At 33.3% G+C, this 26,075-nt stretch overlaps 1 protein-coding gene across 6 annotated transcripts in view; it reads right to left on the bottom strand.

Annotated features, from left to right (window-relative positions):
- Window positions 1-731: 731 nt before the first annotated feature.
- LOC113944101 (sodium channel protein type 2 subunit alpha) overlaps window positions 732-26,075 on the bottom strand; it is a 72,899-nt gene continuing 47,555 nt past the window's right edge. For all 6 annotated transcript variants that reach the window (XM_027636753.1, XM_027636749.1, XM_027636750.1 and 3 more), the window contains 10 exons: window positions 20,471-20,591; window positions 19,713-19,867; window positions 18,498-18,671; window positions 12,745-12,867; window positions 11,010-11,291; window positions 9,357-9,410; window positions 8,062-8,199; window positions 6,238-6,342; window positions 4,869-5,139; window positions 732-4,031 (listed from right to left, as the gene is read on the bottom strand). In XM_027636753.1, the coding sequence (XP_027492554.1) occupies window positions 2,839-4,031; window positions 4,869-5,139; window positions 6,238-6,342; window positions 8,062-8,199; window positions 9,357-9,410; window positions 11,010-11,291; window positions 12,745-12,867; window positions 18,498-18,671; window positions 19,713-19,867; window positions 20,471-20,591 (2,616 nt within the window). In that variant the 3' untranslated portion in view covers window positions 732-2,838. The remainder of the gene's footprint in view (window positions 4,032-4,868; window positions 5,140-6,237; window positions 6,343-8,061; window positions 8,200-9,356; window positions 9,411-11,009; window positions 11,292-12,744; window positions 12,868-18,497; window positions 18,672-19,712; window positions 19,868-20,470; window positions 20,592-26,075) is intronic.

The raw sequence follows: 26,075 nt of genomic DNA, 5'->3' as shown, positions 1-26,075 counted from the left end.
TGACCAAACTCCAGGAATATTCTACTTACTGTTAATTTTTAAATATAATAATATATTTTAAATTCAATAAAATAATATGGTGTTCCAATGCCCTATATCCTTCTGCCCTTGAATGCCTTGACAACACCCATATTAAGTCAAAAGTTACCGTGTAACATCCAGATATTATGGTTATACACACTGCTTAACACAGCTGAGTTTCAGTATGGTTCCTTTCTTGTGAGATCAAGTGAAATGGTATTTATTACTTTTGAGAATTACTGGAATAAAAAGAATGACTGTACAATGAAACCCAACTTTTATCTGTTTGCAATGAGCACTTTGGCTGAATGTTACATGGGGCCAAACAAAGGAACTTCGTTGGTGAGTTTGTTTGCATATTTAAAACATGAGCATTGCTCATAAAACATGAGCAGCTTTGGTGGCAGTACTGTGGCAAACTAAAACAATACCTTAGGTACTGAGCAGTGCCTTTATGGTTGAGAAGGGCCCTTGAGGGTTGACAGAAAGGCTGTTAGGTCATCCTGTGTTATTCCCAGACAATATGCTGGTGACAAAATGTAGAAATGAGCAGAGTCTGATCAAAGTTCTTAGATTATTTTTTTTAAATTATTTTACCTAAAAGTTAAAATAAGGTACTTAGATCTACTGAAAAAGAGAGCATTCTTTATTTGCACCAAAACCAGTTTTTGTCTTGCTTTAACCAAGAGAAAGACAGAGACAAAGCAAAATTAGCACAATAAAAAAAAAGAAATCTTTATTTTTTGGCTCATTTGTAATATTGTTTGCGTTGTTTATGATAATAACAATTTCCTGCATGCATTTCACCAACACATTACAAGTCAAAAGCATTTGTAAAAGAAAGATTCTACATTTCATGTTAGCTTGTGTATGAAACACAAAATGTCCTGATGTCCTTGGTTATACAAATGTGCCATTTTTTTCTTGGGAAATATTTTATTTGTACAAGCCTAATGCAGCGTGATTCAAAAAAGAATAAGAATAGACTATGTAAACAGACACTGCAAGTTAGCAAGGATTTAACGAACTATGAGACTATCTTGGAACTTCTGATGCAAACAGTGCTAGAAATTTGCACGATCCCCTAATGCTTTCCTTGTTATGTCCTGTAACTATTTGGAAACAAGCTGGGTTCCAGATTTACACAATTTACTTCACATTGAAATATATGCAGATATAATATTAAAACAAGATAGTCTATAAATACTCACTTTTTTTTTTCTCATAGTGTGATTATGCCGGTTTGGAATTACTGTGGTTAGAAATTAAGCCATGTGAATGAGAAAAGAAATATAAGAAACAGTGATCTAAAGTTGAAGACACTTTTCTTATATACAAAACTGTTGCCAAATGGTATTTCTTTACATTATTTATATATGCTAACCACATTTTCAACAGGTTAAACAGTTTGTAATATGGCCTGTACAGTCTGATTCTACACCATATAGCAGCCACTTCAAATTTAAAATGCAAAATTAAAAAAGCTCATAAATAGCTGCAAACTATTGCTTAATGATTTGAAAGAATGAGGTCTGGTTGGACAATTTGATTCACTTCACTGACACATGGTTTCCTATAGTGGAGACTGTGGACAGTGGAAGGACCAAGGTACAGCAGCAAAAGCATTGCAATGCATCAGTGATACTCTCCTAACTATCTATAATGACACAGAATATAACATGTCCTGTTGAGCTCTTGTGAATTAACCATACTGTGGTACATACCTGATGCAAATCAATGTGGCAAAGCCATTTAATTCTTTGCTCAAATATGCACATCAGTATGCAGGTAATATTTACATGGAAAAGGGTATTTTATGGATTCACTGGATGTTGGCCATAATGAGAGAAGACAACAACCAAAGAACAGTCTAGGAAAAAATCTGAGCTGTTTAAAAAAAAAGAAGAAAACAAAAGAGCTCCCAGATATATTTTGGTGAAGCTATTTTTCTAGTGCAGAAACCACACAATATTTTTTGAGCTGTAAATATTTTAACAAAACCATGAACTTGTTCATGTTTAATGATTCACATAAAAATAAGTCATTGCAGATTCCTGTAAAATAGAGGAGGCTTTCCAGGCACATTAATCTGGATGCACATAATCTGGATGCAGCCATACAAGTAGTTAGAACACCTCAAATTTAAGAGCAACCCTGATATGAAAGTTCTTAAAATCTTTAGCTTTGTGCAATGTCATATTTTTATTTATGCATGAGTGACAAGTGCAGCATGCCTATGCAAATCACTTTTATCTGTACATTATAGAGAATCTGAGAGTAGAACTCCTGGTCCTCAAACCTCTTTCCCCAACATAAAACCTATTACAAAAATAGTCACATATAATAGTAAACAACCTGTGAATTAAAAAATGATAAATACACTAATATCGATTTTGTAAAAATATGACAAATGTAGCTGTTGCATTACAAACAGTGAAGAGAATTACTGTTCTACATATTGTGAAACATAAAGTATCCTTTTGCACTCATTTCATGCTCTGTCTTCTCTGTGGAGCCACTTTTCCCCTCATTCTTAGCAGTGTCAGCTGTAGTGAAAACAGTAACCTCTTGTCAAGTTTTTTACCCTGATTGACAGAGTCACAGTCTGATGATGGAGGTTCACTGTTTTGTTATAGGCACTGACCTTAAGTATATATATAATGTATATATATGCACACACATGCGCGCGCACACACACACACACACATATATGTGTAAAAACTGTCAGTTTGGCATAAACCTCCTGCAGGAGTCCAGTTGTTGCTTCATTCTCAAAGACTGTAAACATGTTGTCCCACAAGAAAAATTCTTAGATCATTATTTTTTATTTTCCCTGATGTCTTTACCTTTGTAGTTCTTTTCTGCTTTATCTTTCTCATATTTTTCTTTGTCTGGCTTTGTTACACTGTCATAAGAAGGTGGGGAAGTTGTAGAGGAACTCTCATCTGTTTTTTCCGGAGTGGAGTTCCCCTTTAGTTTATCAATAATTATCTCTTTTATAACTTGTCCATCTCCTTCTTTGTTTTTATTTCTATTATACATACTAGACACCTGTTTAACTTTTTGCCTTAAAAGATAACATCTGTAAGCACGCTGAATGATGACAGCAGACACCTCCTCCTGCTTTCGTTTCAATGTGGTTGTAATTGGTTCATAGGAGACTTTAGAAGGATTGGCTGCCATAAACCGATCTTCCATCTGTATTCTGAGGGCATCCATCTCACCACTTTCCCCCAAAACACGCTTTGTGAAAGCAAACAGGATGTCAAGGCAGTGAATTCTGTCACCACTCACCATGGGCAGATCCATTGCAATGAGCTGGACTTTGTTCGGTTTTGCGATAAGAAGAGGTGGATCTAATGAAGCTGCAAAATCTGATAGTTTACTATATTCTATGAATTGTGTTGCATCGGGATCAAATTTCTCCCAGACCTCATAGAACATCTCAAAGTCGTCCTCACTCAAGGGTTCAGCGCTTTCCTCAGTAGCAACACTGAAGTTCTCCAAAATCACAGCAATGTACATGTTCACCACTACCAGAAAGGAGATGATAATGTAGCTGACAAAGAAGAAAATCCCAACAGAAGGGTTGCCGCAGTCACCTTTCACAGAGCTCCCAGGATGATCTTTATGGGGATCACAGTCGGGCTCCCCACTGTTCAGAATTGGGGCGAGCAAACCGTCCCAGCCAGCAGACGTGGTGATCTGAAACAGGCAGATCATGCTGTTGCCAAACGTTTCAAAGTTGAACATGTCATCGATCCCAACTTCCCTCTTAACATAGGCAAAGTTGGACATGCCAAATATCGCATAGATGAACATGACCAGGAAGAGCAGCAGACCAATGTTGAACAGAGCAGGAAGAGACATCATCAAAGCAAAAAGCAGAGTGCGGATTCCCTTGGCGCCTTTAATGAGGCGCAGGATTCGACCGATTCTGGCAAGTCGGATGACTCTGAATAGTGTGGGGGATACAAAGTACTTCTCAATCATCTCAGCTAAGAACATACCTAGAGAGAAAAAAAAGTGAATAATTAAATCCAATTTTAAATTTATTTATTACCTATAGAAAGATTTATGTATTGCTATCTCCAAAACAATCAGTATAAGGAGTCTATGTTATAGGAAAACGTTATATAAGTTATTACATTTTATTGAAAGCTGTTATTAAGGTGGAAGCATCTTTCTTGTGTTGAATTGCTGTCTCAGAGAAGGGAAATAAGTAAAAGAAAGTCTGCCAGGAAAGGGAAATCTATATCTTAGATACAGTTATTTCTTGAAGCTGAGCCTATAACCACTGTCTTTTATGAAGGATGATGTTGGCTTAATTTTTGCAAATCAGCGATTTTTTAACAGATCTATACTGTATCAGCAAATCTCTCTCAGATATGTAACTCTTTAAGAATAAAGGTTTGTCACATGCCTCATTTGCACCATGGAGAGTCATTAGCTTTTAACTGACAGAAATCTATTTACCAAGATCTCAGCAAAAGTAAAGAAAAATCTCACCTCTTTCACATAGTTTTCAGTTTTTGTACTGAAAGCAAACCTGTGGTTAGTTTGTATACATCACTGAACATTACTCTTTATATTTGTGCATGTTAATCTAATGTGCCAAACAGTTCCTTTATGTCTTTTGATGTGGAAAGTGACAGTAAATCTAATGGGAAAGACAAAAATCTTATATGCAACATTTCATATATTGTATGCCATAAAGTATGAAGATCTGAATCAACATGTAAGTCAACAAGGAAAGAGAAAATTTCATATTTGATATCATAACATTCTTGAAACAAATGTTCTCTATTCCTTCCACTAGTTCTTTCTGGAAAGGGAATTGCTCTTACCTACTATGGAGAGAATCACAACAACAAAATCAAAAATGTTCCAGCCTATAGTGAAATAGTAATGGCGAAGTGAAATCAATTTCAGCACAAATTCTCCAGTGAAAAGGATAATGAACACCAGGTTAATCCGGGATAAAATTGTTTCCATTTCTTTGCTCTGGTCGTCTGTTTCTACCATCATTGTGACCATGTTAAGGCAGATAAGTATCATGATGCTGATGTCAAATACTTGTTTGGTTACAAAATCAAAGATCATGCCTTGGAATTTGTTCTGCAAAAACAAAGATTGAATACAGTTTATACTCTGAAAATATTTGGCTTTACAAATGCCAAATGGGAAAGCAACTCCTTTCAAGATTTAGGAGTGCAGAGCAAGACCCATAAACAGTATAGGTGCTAATATATGCCCAACTCATGCTGGTTTTTGTCTCTTCCTGTTAAGAGTGAATCAAGAAGTTCAACACTGCTGGCTGAAGAAACAGGAAGGGAAACAATGCAATAATAAGAGTAATAAATGTGACAATTGATATTATTGGTGTAAAAAAAGCTGTTATAACTTGATAGCCAGCAAGAGTACCAGCCAAATAGAAACTAATTTTCTTATCTTTATTCTCAGATGGCTTTAGAATGCTAGGCCTCTTTCTTCCCTAAACTAATTGTGCTTGGTGAGATCATTAGACCACTGAAGTTACATGTCTCAAACACATCATGACTGCAATATCCTAGCTTTTCTTTAGTACTTAGCGCAATGTTTATTGCCATATGTCTCTCCTTTGAAAGGCTATTTATAACTGCTTGGTGCATAAGGTGCAACAAGTAGTTTATTTTTTCCAAACACTGTAGGAGTTCAGTAAATAACAAGAGTAGTGTCTTATCTCAGAGACAAATTTATCCTTGTTTATGCTTTACTTCCTAGGGCATTCTTTTATTCCATAAGATTTTCTGCATCTGTCTTTTTCTTTCAGATTAGGTGACCACTGCCCTTTCTGTCTTCAGCAGCAGGGGCCAGTGCATCCCCATTTCCTACAAATTCTCTGTGAGGAGAAAAAAAACAAAAATGAAGTTTATCCCTGGTAACAAGAACCAATAGATGATCCAATCAACTGTGATTTTCTAGGGCTTTGGCAGGGAATTTTGAAATTTATTACATTAGCCTCATTAAATCCTACAGTTCACACTTCAGAGTGAATGTTTTTAAATGAAATGTGAATGATCTAATCTGATGGATTCAAAAGAGGACAAATTCTACATTTACAAGAAAATAAGTGAAAAAAAATATTTTCTTGTCAGACATATAACTTTCTCTTTCAATATCATAATCTCAAATGAATATTTAATATTAGGAGTATATGAATCAAATTGCTCTTACCACTGGCCTCGGAATAGGTTTCTGTGGCTTTTTGGATCCAAGTTTTTTCATTGCATTGTAATATTTCTTCTGTTCTTCTGTCATAAATATATCCTGACCTCCAAAGTAAAGAAATAATATCAAAACTAATTATTATCACGTTCACACATAAAACATTTAACTATGATATGTCTCTCTGTAATATAACATATCATTTATATTTTATTTATATTTTAAAAAAAGGGGTTTTTTCAGGTATTTATAGTGTGGATGCCCATATACATTCCTAACACACAGAGAAACCTTGTTACTAGTGCCTTGTCCGGTTGACAGTAGAGTTTTTCCAGTGTCTTCACTCTCACATTTGCTGACACAGCTAAAATGGTTGTTTCTATACTGATGCTGGTGAATAACTTGCTGATTAGAATATGTTTAGGGAATAGAAGAGTGACTACTGTCTTCCATGTCCCGTATTCTATATAGATTTTTAGGATTACAGCTAGACAGGTCTATAAGTGGCATAACTTTGAGACAAAAGGTGTGTCAAGAGAGTGTGTCTGTCTCTAATCTGTGTGTTTTAATGACCAAAAAAAATCACCTTTGATATAAACTTAAGAAAAGTAAACCATATCATGCCATAGCAAATTATTAATTAAACCACTACTGGAACCTCGACTAACTCAAATTAGCTCTTGTTTGCAGATGCAAAAGCTGCCAATCAGATGTGCAACTGACTGACTGAATTTCAGTATAAGTAAACTGTGCTTATTGCTGAGTCTGCACTGTCAGATGGCAGCACAATGTCAAAGTCACTGTCTGCTAAACTGGCTGTCACAGCCTGAAGTATCATCATAATTGAAAGTAACCCCAGATGTGTTTATGAGTCTTTTAGGAAGCTAAAGAATATTTTCACATGGAAAAAATTCTGTAGTTCACAATTTTCTATTATCATTTATTCTGTTTAGTACTGCTGTTTTTTATTTGGTGATTGGATAAATACAAATTATATGAGACAGCTTTTTCATACAAAAATTCAGAATGATCCCGAGGTTCTAGTTCTTTTTGGCACTTGAAGGCTAAGAACTGTGAGGCTTCCAAGCATCTTAAATGTGATTAATTGTACTTTTAGATTTTTAAAGTTCTTTAAAAGAGAATTGTATGCATTATCAGTAGTATTATTTTAAACATACTTGTGTGTCAAATCTATACAGAAGAAAACACCCTTCCCATTACACATTTATTATTGATAAGAAATTATAGCTTGTAATTGTGTCTAATGACTTCATCTCATTTCTCACAAAAGTGTGTTAGAAAAACAGAGCTCTTTTGTACACATTTTAACTTGTATCTATAAGCTTATTCATGTAAGGGCTGTTGGATGTATTCTTAACCCACTCTTTAATCAGTTTGCAGATCCATTATCCATTGTATGAACACAATGCCATATTGTATCTTCATTAAATGTCAACAGTTTATAAGATTAATTAATTTATCTTAATTCTTTAAAGTTAATGAAAAAAAGAAATTATTTAATGGCAGATAATATTACTTCTAATCAAACCAGTGATACACATTCCCTTTTTTTCATCTTCATTTTAGCTATTTACACAATCTGCAAACTATTATGAACTGACTCATGATTTGTGCCTCTACATTTGTCAAAATGCTAAAATGCAAAGGTCAAAATCACATCCACAGATTTTAAAACAGATTATTATTAAAAAAGAGACATTTTTATTCAAGGTCTTGGAATTACTTTTGATTTTTATTAGCCTTAAATAAATACCTTATTAATTAATTATAGCTAATAATTTATAGCACCATGGAAACATTTTAAATACTTATCTTCTTTTTTTGTTGGTTGAAGTTGTCTATAATGACACCAATGAAAAGGTTCAAAGTAAAAAATGATCCAAATATGATAAAGATGACAAAATAGAGATACATATACAAGTTGTCCTCATACTTGGGTTGATCTTCTACCTACGAAATATTATAAATTTTATTACCCATGAGAATACTAGATGTAAAAAATAATGTATATAATTTATAACTAAGTATATGCTATCCCAGCTAGAAAAACTATAAACTGCACTAATTTATTAAAAAGATCCAACATGTCCACTCCTATCAATATTTGGAGAACTGGAAGCTGATAGAATTATTGCTCATATGGAATTTTCAAGTAAATGTGCCCACAGATATGTTTGTGTACGTACATTTATAAAAAGTTCCTCATATAGAAGGAAGAAGTAATGTGGGACTTAGAAAAGTCATTAGTACTTAAAATTTTAACAGCAGAAATCTAAATATTTTATATTATATTCAGTATATTTTCATGCAACAAAATCAGTAAATTTTACTGTCGCCTAAATCTCCCTTGAACTCTTTTGGTCTTGCATGAGCATTCTTACATCCAGCTTAGAACAGATGCTTTCAATACATTTCTAGTGAATATATGTTTTGTGAAATCCATTAAATTGAGGCAAATGTCAAGGAGAATTATGTATTGTCTTGATTCTTCTGGATTCCACATCTCAACATTTGTACCTCTACAGCAGGAATTAGCAGGAATGTAGAAATTCTGAAGATAATGAAACATGATATTTTACTCTGGGAGACAATATCACTAACATGAGTATTTGTACAGGTTGGACATAGTTTTGGTTTTGTAGATAAGATACAATTCTAATCTCCAGAAAGCTTAACAGATGATCTTCAACCTCAAAATCCAATTGCTCCTAAATATCTAGATAACACAACTGCTCAACCTAAGGAAACAATTAAATGCACAGTCATAAACTATGAAACAAGATTAATATATTCCAGATTTAATAACTGCATTATATAATCTTAAATGAATTCCAAAGGAATTCCAAATGATTACCAAAGGAATTAGTTAAAAAAACTCTTCTTTGTTCTTTTACATTAACATTTTAAAAAAAAGTCTGCCTAAATTAATTCAGCTTATTTGGCCTAAACAGAAGGAAGCGGGATTAATTCTTTCCAGTAAAAATTTTAAGAATCAGAAAAATATGTATTGGTACTGATTATAATTTTTCATGCTATTTTGTGTGTAACTGTTAATATTCTATACTCTATATCAGAATATAACCAACAGATTATCTTTAAAGTCTTACATCTCGTGAATCAACAGCAGCATACATAATATCCATCCATCCTTTGAAAGTAGCCTAGAAATAAAATACAGTTGGTTATCTTCCCTGTAAAAATTCAAATTAACTAGGTTATTTATTTATTTATCTAGACCATAACTGTTAATAAAATCAATTCTAAATTTATAAACCACAACTAAAACCACAGGCATAATAAAACATTTTTCATAGGTTTTTTGAGAATGTACTTTTTAGGTATTTCAAAAATATTAAAAACCAGGTTCTGAAGGTCTCAGCAAGGCCACAGTGTGTTTGGAGCTGCAGATGATTATTTTGCAGGTGAAGAATGATAGACTTAGACAGACATTAATGCTAGAGATGTTTAGGTAGAATCCACTAGAATCATCCATGGCTGCAGCCATTTTGTTAAGTTTACAGCATGAATTGATGAAATCAGCAACACAGCTTCTGGACAGATACCAACATGCATCTGAATGTTTTTTTTCTGTGTCTAAACTGACATAGTATTTTTAGGAATGTTTTAATCCCACATACCTAAAAGGAATAGACTGTTCAAAGTAAAAATATACATTGGTTCTTGAGAGATTTGTTTTACAGAAGACCAAAAAGTGAACTGTGAAAGAGCTGCGATTAACATCTATAAGAATTTGGCTGAGTTCCTATAGAGACTTTGTCTATATAAAGAGTAAAAAAGATCTGTCATCATTGCTCTAAGAAGGTGATTTTCATGGATGCAGAATGTCCACTCTCTAAGGAACGCCACAGGGTTGGTGTGACATGCTGGCTGGAAGTGTGAGTGCACAATTATTAGCCAGGGTTTCCATTCTTATTCACAATAAAGAAAAAAGAACTAAAAAGCCTATGAAATGAACAGACAAAGAGCATAACTCCTGAGGAGATTCAGGAGAAGAACCATCCCAAGGAGTATATTTCCATCTGTGCTTGCCAGAAGTAGCTCTGGTACTTTGGTACAGTTGCCAGTTTTCACGGCAGAAAACTTGTACTCTGGCTGTGTTCATATCCTCCTGAATCTTGTAGTGCAACACCAGTTTACTGGGAAGGTATGCTTGGAGCCAGGCTTCACAGGACTTTCTGGCTCAGTTGACAACTGTCAGTGCACTTTGCATAGCAATATTAGGAGAGGAGGAGAGTTCAATAAGAGTAATAAATGCAGAATAAGAGTGGAGGGAGACTGTTAATTGAGACAATCAGATGAAGAGGTGAAGATGCTCAAGGATCTCTTAATCTCTGCAGGAAAAGTAAAGGTCAGAAAGGAATATTTGAAATGGAAAATTTTGGAAAATCAGGACAAAGGAAAAAAAAAAAGAGAAGAAGAATGAAAGGTTCACAGTTCAGTTTAATCTCTAGTACAAGAGTAGCAACGAGATCTGAAGTCAGAGAATCAGAGTCATCATTCAGTACTACTACTCAGCACAAACTATTTTCACATTATTATTATCATCATCATGAGACTGTATTCCCTAGCCTTGGAAGGAAAAACTACTCTACTACCATTAATAGAAAAATTACAAGAAACAGTGCAATAGAGCTGTGTGAGCTGCACATCACTGCTACAAAGAAATTATTCCACTACTTAACAGTCATTTTTCCAGATTCTTTAAAAGAAGCAAAAAGAAAATATATAAGTTTACTTACTACTTGAAGCAGAGCAAGATATCCAGCTCCTACATTATCAAAGTTTACTTTCACGTTTTTCCATCGGGCACTTTGATTGTTTTTTATGAGTTCCTGACACTGAGTATAATTGTTGACATCACTGATATCAAACATCTCACCAGTTGTAGTGTTGACACAGTGATAAAATTTTCCAGCAAACAGATTTACTCCCATGATGCTGAAGATTAGCCAGAATATGAGACATACCAGCAATACATTCATGATAGAAGGGATTGCTCCTACAAGGGCATTTACAACCACCTAGTGTACAAATTAGACAAAATAGCCAATTAGTTAATGAAGAGAAAAAAAAATTTAAAACACTTTAAAAATGTTAAAAAAGTATTAATATGGGATGAGCAGCTGAAATACTACATCAAGATTTATGGAGGAAACATTAATTAAGGTTTAATAAAATGCTAATGAGATTGCAAAAAGCAAGAAATAAAATAACATGGAACAAAAGACAATGCAAAAGTCTGAAAAAAATCAAAAAGCGAAAGAAAACCTGTTAGTAGCAAGATGGATTCTGAGAATTTGTGTGCTCTAGAGAAAAAGAGAGAAATAAATGTTAAATTCCAACAATATAAATCAAAATCTATAAATAAAAATAAATAGAAAATAAACCAGAAAAAGCTTAAAAAATGATGATGCAGAAGACTGAATAGAAATGTCTGCATGTAAAACTATCATTACTAATGATTTTATTCTTAGAAACTTTATGTGTATATATTGCCAGCACCGTATTTCAGTATCCATATACAATGTAACACACTACTTATTCAGAAAGTGAAGAGCTATGACCAGACTATAAACATGTATTGCAGCATTGGAGTACTTTTGGGTGAAAAATTAAAAGGAGATTTCTCAATAACTTTTCCTTGTTTTTCCAGGAAATAGCATAGTCTGCATTTTCAGCAGACAGCTTACAATAGAGGTTTTTTAGGTGTTTTTTTTGTTTGTTTGTTTTGTTTTTGTTTTTTCTCTTTTGGTCAGATTGGCAGAATATGAAAATAATATTTTTCTCAACAGGACAGTTTTAGCTGTCTAGGAGGAGATGTAAGAGTACAGCAGATGCATTCAAATGAAGTAAAAAGACATTAGCTGAGAAAACGATTTCCCATCTCTCCCCTTCTGTACTTCCAACTCTATGCTTATTTCAGGTGTCTGCTCAGAAAATCTTTCCCTAATACTACAACATTTATTGTGGGATTTTTTTGCCCCAGGCAGCTAGACAGGGAGCCACAGTGGGGCTTTAGTTTCTGGTGTGTCACTCTTGTCAGCTTCTTAATCTTGTTTTGTTTTCTGTCTAATCCTGTTCCATCCTCAATCACTGACAAACTAACTGAAGTTAGCTACAGAAATTGATAAAAAAAGTTCCCAGCTAAACTGCAAAAAAATCTCCAACCCTTTGTTCTAAAATCTGTCATGTCCTTTTACTTTTCCAGGTCCACAAATCAATGAAAATTTCAACGGTCAGTGGGCTGGGATAAGACAACTGCAGCAGTGAGCACGCAAATATAATGAGCATGAGGTCTGGTCTCCAAAGGTGAGCTGTACATAGGTCTTGTTTATAAGGACATGGTGGAAGGCCTTTTTCCACGTTTTTGCATGTATTCCCATTCTGGAGTTCTTTGAAGAAGCATGAGTGGAACCATTAACACATTAATTTTTATATGTATACATTCATTCAGACTCATTCATTTTATCTCACCCTCATTCCTTCAAATCGTGACAAGGCTCTTAAAGGTCTTAAAGCTCTTAAAGTCCGTAGTGATTTAATGGCACCAAGTTCAGAATAGCCCAGAGCATTGGCTATTAAACTAACCAATGAGACCTATAAAATACAGAAACAATATTATTTTAAAAATGTTTCTATGCTGTTTATTTAAAAAAAAAAAACCAACAGATCAACAGTGACAAATTGAACAATGCCACAATTTTCATACTTGCTGGAAAGGCAAGAGGTCTCATAAAGGCATGTTTGAAAAAGGAATATATGCTATTAAATGTCTATTATGGTTCAATAATGTTTAACAGTCATATGGAAGCACAGTGTTGGTGAAGGATATGATTTTCAGGAATATATAAAGACAGAATAGCCATACTTTCTATAACTTCGTTAAGGTTTAACCTTCCAAACAATTTAAAATTCTGAATATATTAGAATATTTGATTAACTACTGACAATCTTTTGAATATCCAGAATCACTAATAATATGCTGCATATTTTAGTGGTTAATTTAAAATATTTGTTATAAATATTACTTCTAAGTCAAACACTGAGTTCATAGCAACAATAACCAGGATATTTCTGAAATATGTATTGAAAGAGTTGGTACTTTCTCACTTGCCTGACAAATCTATTTGGTTTTTTATATAGAAAAATATTTTTATAAGAAAACATTATGGGATAGATATTAACAGATACTAGCGTTATAAATCTCATAGTAAGAGCTTTATTATCTACACCAGTAGTAAGATCCTGATGATTGTTATTGGGATTTTATTATAAGACAATCCACTTAAGTAAGGCACAATTAATTTGCTTCTCAAATGGAACTGAGGTTTAGACAGTGTTAATGTGAAAGAAATTAATTTACTTTGAGGAGTTTTGGAGAGAGGAGTGGTAAAACATCATACCTTACTCATATTTTATTTAGTTCTACCACTAAAAGACATAAATGAACATAGACATATTTCTGTCCTTGAGGAAATTCCTCAAATGTTCATTTCTGTGCAGAGCTCTTCAAATGTTGTACAGAAATAGGCATTCACTGATAAGGGTGGTAAGACATTGTCCATTATTTGAAACATGGGTATCCTATGTTACTTATATCCATAAGGAACAATTAGATGACTTACAAACCAAGAGTTACAAGATCATGTCTCAAAATGACAATCCAAGAGCAAATACAAATCAGTTATTCATAACTATTCATAACTATTCATAACTATGATGCTATATATATTAATCTAACAGAAAATAGTATTTTAGCGAATTCATATCACTGTATATTTCAACTGGATTATATGCCAGGATGTAATTTTTTTTATTAAAGGAAAGGATTATTTTATTGCTGTAATGGATAAATGGAACTTGCTGTGATTTATAAGCATATTAGAAAGAAAATCTTACTCATTTTCTGCAGTCTGTAACTGAAGTCTGTTCTCTTACAAGAGATAACATTAGTGTTTCTGCCATTACATTAACTTTGTCATTAATTGTTATTAATAACTGTCATTTGTACACCTTATTTGTCTTGTGATTCTGCAGTGAAAGAGTTCTTTGTTATCCTTAGCCACCTTTAATATATTCCAGAGATAACAAGACATGGAATTTTCTGTATTTTTAATAGAATATTCATTTATTCATTCACATCAACAAGATGCCCAGACATGACAATAAACTTTAGTGGAAAGACAGCACATTTTACGAATGAAAATCAAACTACGAAACAAATATTAAAAAAATCCCTCTGGGAGAGTAAGACATCTCTTTTAAAACTGAACTCACATTAATGGCTTCTTCATTTTATACCTTTCTCCCCAAACTTGCACCGTGCCTTAGCTGTGTTTCACAAACCAGACTCCTTCCAAGCTAGTTAGATAGTGGCAGCTCCTCTAAGCTCAGTGTCACTGTGTGCACTGGCAGTTCTCAGGTTCTGATTGTAAGGTCTTGTTCGTGCTTTCTATTTCAAACTATTGGCAGCTTTCTTATCGTGGTGCTAATGCTATTACACCATAAACTTGAAGTTGTTTCTCAGAGAAATACTTCATCTGTTGGAAACAACGTTTCCCTCTGAAGTACAGTTCATAGGAGAAGCAAAGATCTGCTTGGAATTCTATTGGATATACAGCTGTTCTGTACTGCTCTGGTGTTCTTAGTCTTCTTAGCTTGGTTTTCTCTCACCCGTTCCACTTGTTTTGTTGCTAGCAGGTGAGAAAATAAATGTCTCTATACACTGATAATTAGATTAATTTCTTTATTTTGAGATAAGAATGCATGCAGATGCAGTAATTTTAAGAAATGAAAAAGAACTCAAAATAGTGGAAAGATTTTCTACATTTGTCTCCTAAAATGGTGGGGTTGTACGTCCTTATTTTTGTTTTTCTTCTAATGTAGAAACTTGGCAGTCACAATTCGCCCTGCTCAAAATCTTCAGTCAGGGTTGTCATCTGAGCCAGATCATTGTTCACACAGCTTCACCTCAACTTTATTTCTATTTAGGCCTAGAAGTTTCATCCATAGGAATTCTGTACTACTTGGGGAGGGGGCTAATTATGATCCTATGCTAAGATGTATGTATTTCTATATGTACTTCATGAAAAACTCTTAATTTAATCTGTTTTACTGCCAAGTAATCAAAATTTATTTTGTTTAGATGCCTAATTGCAAGTTATGATTCTGTTCCCTCACTCACTGAACAACAGTGTTGGGGTTTATGCCTATGTCATCTGAATATCGCTCTGAATTAATTAAGTAATTTCATTATTTTCTGGATTTTCCAAGCCAGATAGCATACATGTTAGGATGCATGTAATGAAATATGAGACTGGCTAGGAAGAAAAAGTGACATTTCTTTATATATCTGGTTGCCCAGAACATCAGTATTCTTATTTCCTATTAGTTTTATTATGAAATTGTCACAGCATGACTTGCCTCTTACTCTATGCGCATGGCATTTAGTACAGTAGTATAATGTGACCTTGATATTTTCCAGAATGTTGCTGCTGAGTTAATTATTCTGGAAAGCTAATAAAAGGGTTGAAAGCACGGTTTAATTAAATTACTTTAATTGTTTCACAAAAAGGATGAAACATTTTTAGCTATATGAAAGAAATATTAAACAGGCCATCAATATGACCATCTTTTAATGTACTATGACACAAGCCCAGTTGGAGGATTCTACATTTAATTGTTCAAAATCTGTACCCACTGGAATTCTATCAGGTGTTAGCAATTTCAGGGTGGTCAAATATTTCATTCCACTTACAGACTCATTATTGTCCCACAGTATTTGGCAAATACATGATTTATTTTAAATGTTACTTATTTCCATTTCGTGCATGTATGATTTATTAACACAGTAATTTAAAAATAAAGTGTCTATACCAAATTATAGGACCAACTCATAAAGTTAAAAAATATATAGCATAAAATGTTATCAATTAAAGATTATCTAAGATTACACATCATAGCAGAAAACTACCCAAACAAATTTAATAGCTGAAAAACTGATTGGGTATTCCCTGTCATCTTTCCTGATGTCCTAGTTAGTTCCTAGCTTGGTATGTGGAAAGACAACTTAGAATCATTACAGCTGTACCTTAAAACCTAGACAAAATAAACTCATGAGAGATGGCTGTGGAAAGAGGAGTAAAAGCAAAAACCAAAGTACAGGATGACATGTTCCATACAATCTAGTTGTGTTGGGTTAAGACATTGTTGTCTCAAAGCTTTACTGGATATCTCTGCCAGAATTAGCCTCCCTCCAAAAAAGTGAGTATCAGCCTTATTCACCGCTGTCTGCATATAAAATTCAGTCTATTTGCTGAAACCACTGATAAATGTGTTTGATCTAATTTACCAGGTTGTAATTTTGGGTACATAAGCCACTCCACTGAAATATCTGCTCCTTGCTGCAGACATTGTTGTATCAGGCAGAAGAGTGGAGCAGAGAGATGGCATGATAAAGTCTTAAACTGAGGTAGGCAGATGTACCAAGAGTCACAGCTGTAAACTGACAGAGCTGAAAATTACCATTTCTTAGTGTAATTATTAAAATCTAATTTGTTCACAGACAATGAGAGCAACTATGGTTACTTCTCACAGTGAGGGACTCAGGTATCTGAGATATTAAAGGTCAAAGCCCTAAAGGACTATCAGTGTTTACTCCTGAATAATTTTAGAGAATGGAATTAAACAATTTGATTAACTTTAGTCACTTCTAATGAGGAAGGAGACACTGGTGTTCTCGCTGGTAGAATGCCACTGAATCACACCTGTTTAAACTGTCTGTTAAAGCAGCATAGATTCTCTGCTTTTCTATAGGAAGATAACATGAACTCACATATTTCTTTCAAGTGCTGTCTGATGGTGCTAAAGAAATTGCTGAATTCGCCTTAAGTACAGTAAGGCATTTTTACCACTTTATGGAACATTAAATATAATTCTTTAAAAGTAGAAAGTTCCAATCTCATTTAGTTATGCTTTTGTTTATAAAATTATAAGTTATGGGTAAAAAGTTAGCAATATATGCTCCTTTAATTACAATGATATATTTTATAAGTCTAAGGCTAAACTAAGAAACCAGAGTATGGCTCAGAATAATCTGTTTAGGTGTAAATTAGAAAAAGAATAATTAAAACATGAGTTATAATTTATCTTAAAAAAATTCCATTCTTAACATAATCCTGTAAAGGACCATCTCTCTACTTCATTAACATCCTCTTAAGAAAACCATTCATTCATGAGTACAGTAGATTTTCAGGACAGATCTAGATATTAACTGTACAACAAAACTAACTTGAGCAGATTAGAAAAAAGAGGTAGTCTTTCATTTTGAGTTATGGCCAATCTAGGTAGTTATTTTTTTTTTATTGGGAGTTACAAATCTGATACATTTCTGCATACATAAGGGAAAAATATTGATGGGACCAGGATTTATGCAAACTTCTCAAGAAATGTGGCAGCATGGACAGAAATTACTATCAGTTGCCCTGAGATGCCATCTCTCAGTTCCACAATGAGGACACATATAGCCAATGAACTGGGTCAGATAATGTGTGAAGGCAAGAAACCAAAATATTCTGGGAGCAAAACCAACTTTGATCCCTTCTGACAACATAAGCAAGGCCTTTGCACAGAAGTCTATCACAGCTGGGAAGGCAGCCAAGAAACCTTGTATTCTCTTCTATCACAAACCCTGCCAAGTTATAGCTGATTTAACTATTGCAGATTGTCAGCCTATTAAAACTAATTAAATTTTAGACCAAATAGCCACAGCCTTTCTGTTTTTACTAGAAATGATAACAGGATAGTTTTGAGGGAGAAAGTTCTGAGAACTCAGATGAAATCTGGACCAAATGTATTTTGTTTCACTTGAAAAGTTGCAGTGTTTGTAGAAGAAACTCGAACAATGAACTGTCTTATTTGCTAAGGAATAAAGTAGTATGATCAAAGATCCATGTCTAAAAACTCAATTTTTTCCTCATAAAATCTCTTGCTACATCGTGAGTATGAAATTATTAACCATCAAGAATGTCCAGCCATCTTTTTCATTTTGGCGTATGAATGTACTTCAAATAACACCTCCAGGTCACTGCAGGCTACTATTAATGCAGTATAACTATACAATGTGAATTATTTTTGCATGTTTATAAGATTATTTAGTGGTAATGAATTTTACAACATCAAAAACTTTACTATAGTGAATTTTATGATATTAATGACTGTATACTTACATCAACAATCAGGAAGTCCAGCCAGCACCAGGCATTAGTAAAATATATTTGAAAACCATATGCTACCCATTTTAAAAGCATTTCCAAAATGAAAATATATGTAAAAACTTTGTCAGCATATTCCAGCATGGTCTTGATAGTTTTGCGTTGTTCAATATATATATCTTCAAAAGCCTATAAAAATATATCCAGGTATTACTACTATTTCACAGAATATGGATAATAAAATTAAGGAATAAATAATATAAAGTAAGTAGGTTAGAGCTACTTTCCCATTGTTCTTCTTCATCCTCTTATTTTATATCTTTCCCATCTTTAACCATATTACAAGTTGAAGCAACATTATGTATTCTTCCCTGTCTGGAGTTGAATACATATCTATATATGTATGTATATTTTATTTTATTAATGTATGAAGAAATAAACTCACAGCATGATTTTTTATCCTCTGTGGTATTAAGAATCTTTCATATACACACACAAACCCCCCCAAACCTTTCTTATACAACGTCTAAGATATGTCTATTGCATTCTAGAAAGCAGCTAGAGGGATTCCACTTCTATCCTCCATCAATCAAACACATGTCTAAAAGTCAAATTAAAAAGCAATGTAGTTGCTAGAATGCACAACTATACACATTTATATTGTAGCAACTGTTCAACTTGAGTAAAGCTGGAAAGGCAGGTAATGTAAATCTCTTTGGAAAGTGGTTGTTAGGTTTAATTTGCTGCTGCACTCTTCCATAGCTCCTGCCTTCGAAAAAGGAACAGAATGAAGTAATTATTCCATTTTTTGGTGTAGTCTTTCATAAGGAAAATTCAAGGAGTGACTGAGCCTAGAAGGAATTAAGGATTTAAAACCATACATTTAGCTATATATTCACACTTAACAGTCCTTTGTACTCAAACCTCTTGACAAACATGCTGAAAATTGGCAAGCAATTTAAACTTTGAGTGGCTACACTGTCTTAAAGAAAATTGCATAAGTTTTATTTTTACACTGGTAAGACAAAAGTAGCACTAGAAAGGTGCATGTGAAATTTATCAAACTTTTTCAAGTTTGGGTCAAGTTTCATTCCATCCTGAAATGATAAAACACAGGGAGTTTTATACAGCTCCAAGGAAAACAAGTCTTTCTGAAGCAAATTTGATTTTTGCTGTTGCTCCTAAAGAGATATCTAAACATATCAGCATCTGCAATTTTGTTCTACTTACTAGTGCTCCACTGCTGAGGAGAATCATGAATACAATGAAAGTCTCAAACCAGTTGTGTTCAACTATGCTGTAGCAGGTCTTTCTAAGATTCCACCAAGTTTTTCCTTTGCCATCCTCTATACTTACTTGACAACATGGAAATTTTTGCACACAACCTGCATTAGATTAAGAGACATTAGGATCCAAAAGCCAATTACTTTAAAGTCAATATTTACTGTCATATCAATATTGTTAGAAGCTTTAACTAATTTTATAATTTTTTTTTAATTAACCACTGGAATGCTGAATAGGATATCACATCACATAGGATGCTGAATATCTGAATTTAGATAACTAATCTTGAGATAAACCAGACAATAGGAGACGTAATTATGAGTAAAGTCAATCTGAAAAACATTGATTTTTTTTTTTGACTGTTGGCATGTAACTGTTCCAGCTGTTGGTGGAGTCACACAAAAATTTATTTGTTCCAAATTTAAAGGGCCCTTTCAAATAACTGAAAAGCATTTTAACAGCAGAAAAGTGAATGACATTTCTTCATTACAAAATGTATGCAGTGGCCAGATAGATAAAGTTACTTAAAGCCTAGGGAAACCTTGGTTTTGCATCTGATTTCCAGCATTCTAGGCTAAAAGTATTTTCTTTTGATTTTTGAGGTCAAGAAGGCCCACTAGACTTGAAACCCTCAAGAACTTAAATGTGCTAGTAATAATGTTATTTTAGCAATACATCTCTGAAGTCAACAGTTATTCTACAACCTTCTGTAAAACAGGCTTCTGGTTCAAGAGCTTCTTCACTTTCAATTTCTGCTTGCTCGCCCTCTCCAGGAGGAGCAATATCAACTGTGCTGCCTTCTGATGAGCTTGATGCATTTAGTTTCTGCAAGTAAAAGTTCCACAGAACAATTTTTCTCATTAGATACATATTATATAAGCAATGATACTGAATCAAATCATGCCAGTCTGACTTTTGAAGAATGGTAAACTTACAAATATGCATCACCAAAAGTAAAACCACAGTAATGACATGTACATTGTATAGTTATGTTTCCCAGTTTATCTTCTCATAGGGAACATTTAAATATAATTTAGCTACTAACCTGATCCACGTATATGACTTCTGAAGAATTCTCAATAGAATTAAAATGGGAGAGTCTACATGTACCCAATTCTTAAATTACTTCATTTCTTTACTATTATACTGGATTACATTGAAAATGTGTCTTAGTTTTCTGAGTGAAATGAACTAACAGAAATCTCCACTAACACACACCTTATCTGGATTTAAAAGCTGTAAATATAATAGCATTTAATGGCAATTTTCTGCACAATTTAATTTTTGCATAAAGCGCAAATTAACAGATTCAAAATATCTTCTTTGCATTTTAGTCTCATGTGCTTATTGAAAGACTTCCTGATGTCCTTTTTATCCCAAATATTTCTGTCATTCTACTACTTTTTTGTAGAGTTAAATACTATAGCCCTTACTACAGTAAAAGCACTTCTAGATCTGAAAACTGCAAGAACTGAAGAGTGACATAAACTTTATTTGAAAGTTTCTTTCAAATAAAGAAACTTTTTACCAAGTACATTAAAATTCTGGTCAGGTCAAAGTGTTCATCAGTCATGAAAGACTGCCCATAATTTTGTCCTTTTAAGAAAGTGTATTTTGAAAGGACGAACCTGCTAATAATGCACAGAACAAATGCAATAATCAGACAGAGTTTATAACTTGTTTTCCGTTGTCAATACTGTTGTGTCTTTAATTGTTTTCATCCAAAATACATTCTTTTTTACTGTGAAACAAGGCTTGTAATCAGAAAGCAACATTAAAAAAATCATGGCAGTGAAATTCTTCTGATTTATCCCATATAGCTATAGTACATAGGAATTTCAAGGGGGAATGTAGAGTGCACCTCTAACTTAAATACTTTAAATTGTACAGGTACTGATGTAACAAAAGGACATTTGTTCACTGACTATATCTGTGGGATTAGTTTAGCAAATCTGGTCATGTCCTTTGACCTTTGGATGAAGGCCATGTGGAGAAAGGATGAAGATCTTTCTACACAATTTTGTTGAGAGAATGCTTAATACCAACTACATTTCACATTTAGTTTTCAAGATAGTGACATTTTTAGAATATAAAAATCCCCTTCTGTTCAGAGGATTTGAATGATTTTGCAACAAATAATAACAATAACTTGTTTTTTGAAAAAAAGAGGCATTTCCATGTAGTCTCTTCTTCTTCAGAGACACTGCTGCAAATTAGAACTAGTTATTCAACTCTTCAGTAAAAAACCCAGTCTCTTCAGGAAAATATATTCACAGCTAAGGGCTTTCTCTGCCAGAAATTAAATGGCACATATATCTTAATATAGCTTTGTAATCAATTCTTTCCTCATATTCAACTCTTACATGAGATAAATGAAGTTTAAAATAAAGGTCATGTTGGGTAATGGATAATTTCAGGGCTAATTTTCAGGAAGCTGATTTTTGCACACACATGCAAATGTAGTCAATATGGGGTCATTCAGACATCAGGTTGTTACTGCATTGTGACCAAAAATAAAGGACTTGTCAGATAACAGAAAAGATTTCTGACAAGCATACAGGTATGAGTTTAAAAACCATTCTCTCCTTTTTTACATATCATGATCTGTCATACATGGAAAATTGTGCTGACAAATGTGAAAAGATTTGGATAAATACATTGAGAACTAGATGCTTCCAAAGTTTAGATTTTTTGCTTAGTAAACATGTTAAAATACCTTGTTTCATTTTTTCATACTCCACTTCCCATATGATTTCCAAAATTTATATATGTAAAATAGTTACTGACATATTGCCTCTAAATGGAATAATTTATTATTGGTCATGTAAATCTGTAAGTCTGGAATAAAATATTGCATATCTCATATTGTAAGAATATTTTAAATTTCATGTTCTATATTGCATTTACAAACCAAAATGCCCAGTAACGTACACTGTATTAAGCATTATTAGCACACCACCTTATTATCCACACATAAGGCTCTCTCTCCTTTAAAAAGGGTAAAATAGTTGTGAATTAACTCTCTTTTTATATATCATAGAAATACCAAGAAATAAGAAGTCTGAAACTTGTCATTGAAATTATAGGCAGTTTCTTCATTAAATAAAAACCAAATGTTGTGAACATAATTATCTGTCACATTCAAGTTAGGGAAATTAAAACTAATTCATGGCCTGATCCATCATCATTAAATCAATTACTGACGTAACAGCAGCAAGGTAAAGGTTCATAGTAAGCATCAATTCTAAATCTAGGAGTGCAAATTAAAAGGCAGTCAAAATTTTAACTACATCTTTCCATGTAAACTCTGCTGCAAATAGTCCTGTCAGCATAGCTGCTAAAAACCACGTGACAAAAGTGCAGTTTATAACCAAAAAAACCTACTATAATTCTATTAAATAATTTTCACATAAAGCATTCCCTTCACTATTTTTCAAATAATCTTGAACAACTGCATTATTAAGGAAAAAACCTCATTAGTTAATAAAACTCCTCTTCTTTGCTTCAAGACCCTAAATTAGGAAAGAACCAATACATTTTAAATAAGGTGACATTAATGATATTCTTTCTAGCAATGAAACTAATAAAGCTAATAGGAAGCTCAAGATTCATGATAGATTAGCACAATCTTCTTTTCAGCTCATAAATGTGATTATCAGCCTCTAGAACACACCATGCCCTATAAATACTTCTTTGCATCTTCAATGATATCACATTTTCCTTTATAAGGAAATATTTGAAAGCAATTGCTTATGATGCAGCATTCTCAAGGCCTGAATCAGCAAAACAACATGCTTGACTAGAGCAGAAGCCTGAGCAATACTGTGAAAATCACACACACACACACACAAAATCAGACTACCTCAATGGGATTATATTTTACTGAAAACAGCAATATCAATATTATTGTGTAGAATATAACAGAAAAAATGCTTCATCTCCAACCCAAATACTTGGTTAATGTATGTATAATCAGCTTCCATAATGTCCTTTCAGAGCAATGCATCTCTTATCAACAGCTTCGATCATTAAAACAAGCTTTGACCAACAGCATATTAGTGTGCCCATTTACAAGAAAGCATTCACTTAAGACCCAGTCTTGCTCTCATTTGATTCTATTCTAGATTTCAATAAGAGCAAGAGCAGGCTACTAAAATTTTAAGCTTTACAAATGGCTTCATGATTCAAGTGACAATAAAAAAAAAGGGATTCAGCCATTACAAATTGCCTTTAGTAATTCAGCCATGTGGTTTTATCCTTTGAATCTTGAAAGCTGCACTGTAATTGAGTGAAAAAAATATAAAATAATGAAAATTGATGATTCCAAAGTGATTCTAAACTGACTTTTAACTCTCAGATGTGATGATATTTGATTTTTATATAATATTAAGAAAATTACTTTAAAAATCGCTTTCATTAGAGGTTTATTTGATGTTTAGAGCATATCTTGGTTTAAAATTTAATCAGTAAAATCTGAGAATTTTCAGAATACATACCAATTTTAATTTCTTTTGGCATCTCTGGGCAATTTAGACTACAATATAATACAGGTAGATAATACTGTGCTATAATCAAGGGTACAAAATTAACTACTTGGTGATCCTTTTGAAGCCAGTAAACTCTGCCTAAAGGAAACAGCTTTCAATCCTGCTATAGGACTGAAATCTTGATCCCCTCAAAATTTTGATGCCTAGTTTTACTAAGATAATTTGACCTCCTTAGTTTCATATAACTTTGGCTCCTGTGCTGTCCCTATTCCTGAAGGCTCTGCCAATTTACTCATCAATGGAGGGCATGTTTGCCTATAATGAAAAAAACCTTAGGTTAAATATATATGGAATTTTATAAAAATTATGTTGACTACTCCATAGTCTTTCTAATTTACACAAAAGTCCCCCAACTCATTTACAGATCCCTATAGTGAAACACATTCCAAAAAACCACTATTTATGAAGGAGTTTAAGATTTGAGAAAAGAGGATTTGTAAAATGTTTTGCTTTGAGAATTCTTTAAGGAGAGTTATTTGCTGTCATTTTAGCAATTATTAAACTGTTTTCTCTGCTTTCAGTTTATAAAACTCAAGATATGCACTGTCCAAATGAATCCAGTGCAGTTTGTAGCATCTTGGATATTTGCATTACAGTGCATTGTAATTTTTACGCAAGTAGCTACTGCAATAATTCAAATGTTATTCAACAAGGAGCTGAAGTCATGGTAGTAATCATTTCATAGATCACTTAACACATTTCTTTAAAAATTTACATTTATAAGGGCTGAATCAAAAAGGGTTGTTTTTATTTTTTAAAAACTATGCATGCTCCCTTTTTCTTTGGCTTCTTTAGCATATAACATTCCAGTACTTTTATGATCCATACTTCAAAACCTGAAGAGCATGCAGTTATTGCTAAAAACTGTATTTAAATATTCAGAAAAATCATTAGCAGAGTTAAAAAATATATGTTGGGGTTGCCAATCCCACCTGACCATGCTGTGATGTGAGTCCCGTGACTCAGCAGAGAGCAGCTGTGCATGTTTCTACTGTCTTGCAATGGATAGGGAAGGTACATAGCTGAAGAGCATGCAGGCCAGTCAAAATCCATTAAAAAGTGATTATATATATATATACATATATATGTATAACTTGCTTAGGTAACCTGTGTGAAAGTGGTGACACGTTGCTCTACCTGGTTAAAAAGCACCAGAGCTGCATTCTTGATTGCTCCAGCTTGGTTTTACCCCTGTGAGAAGTAAGAATGGTAGGTAGTGAAGTTCAAGACACAGGATCACTAGTTTTCCTCTTTTTGGAATCTCTAATTCAAACATGGCTTTAACACAATTAAAACATTATTATTAAATATTTTATTACTAGTTGGAAAAAGGGAAATACATACCACCTGAAATATTCAACAAACTTTTCTACAGAACTTGTTAGTTTATTTTAGAGAAATTAGAAATGCAGAAGCTAGAACTAGTAATCTGCACTCAGAAATTATGATGCATAAATAAAAATAGAATGAATAAAATTAACAAAGACATGGTTAGCAGATTTGGAAACTATTTCTGTATTTATATAGTGCTTAATGCATATTAATGAGAATTTTAAGGGGGTTTGTTTGTTTCATGTTCTAGTCTTCATTTAACTGACTAAGTGATTATCTCTTTTATTTGAAAAATATATACATACACTAAGCAAAATACTTTGAAGCTGTATGGCTTCCCATTCCTGTATGGCTTCCTTCATCCTCTAATAATGATAGAACTTCTAGATCTCGATGAAAATAAATTTCTTCAATTTCTATTCAGATTAAA

This window comes from Corapipo altera, unplaced genomic scaffold (genome assembly GCF_003945725.1).
Source record: "Corapipo altera isolate COAL_440 unplaced genomic scaffold, ASM394572v1 45, whole genome shotgun sequence".
NCBI lineage: Eukaryota > Metazoa > Chordata > Aves > Passeriformes > Pipridae > Corapipo > Corapipo altera.
Note: the sequence above shows the minus strand (reverse complement) of the source record. Positions and strands in the feature narration are given on the sequence as shown.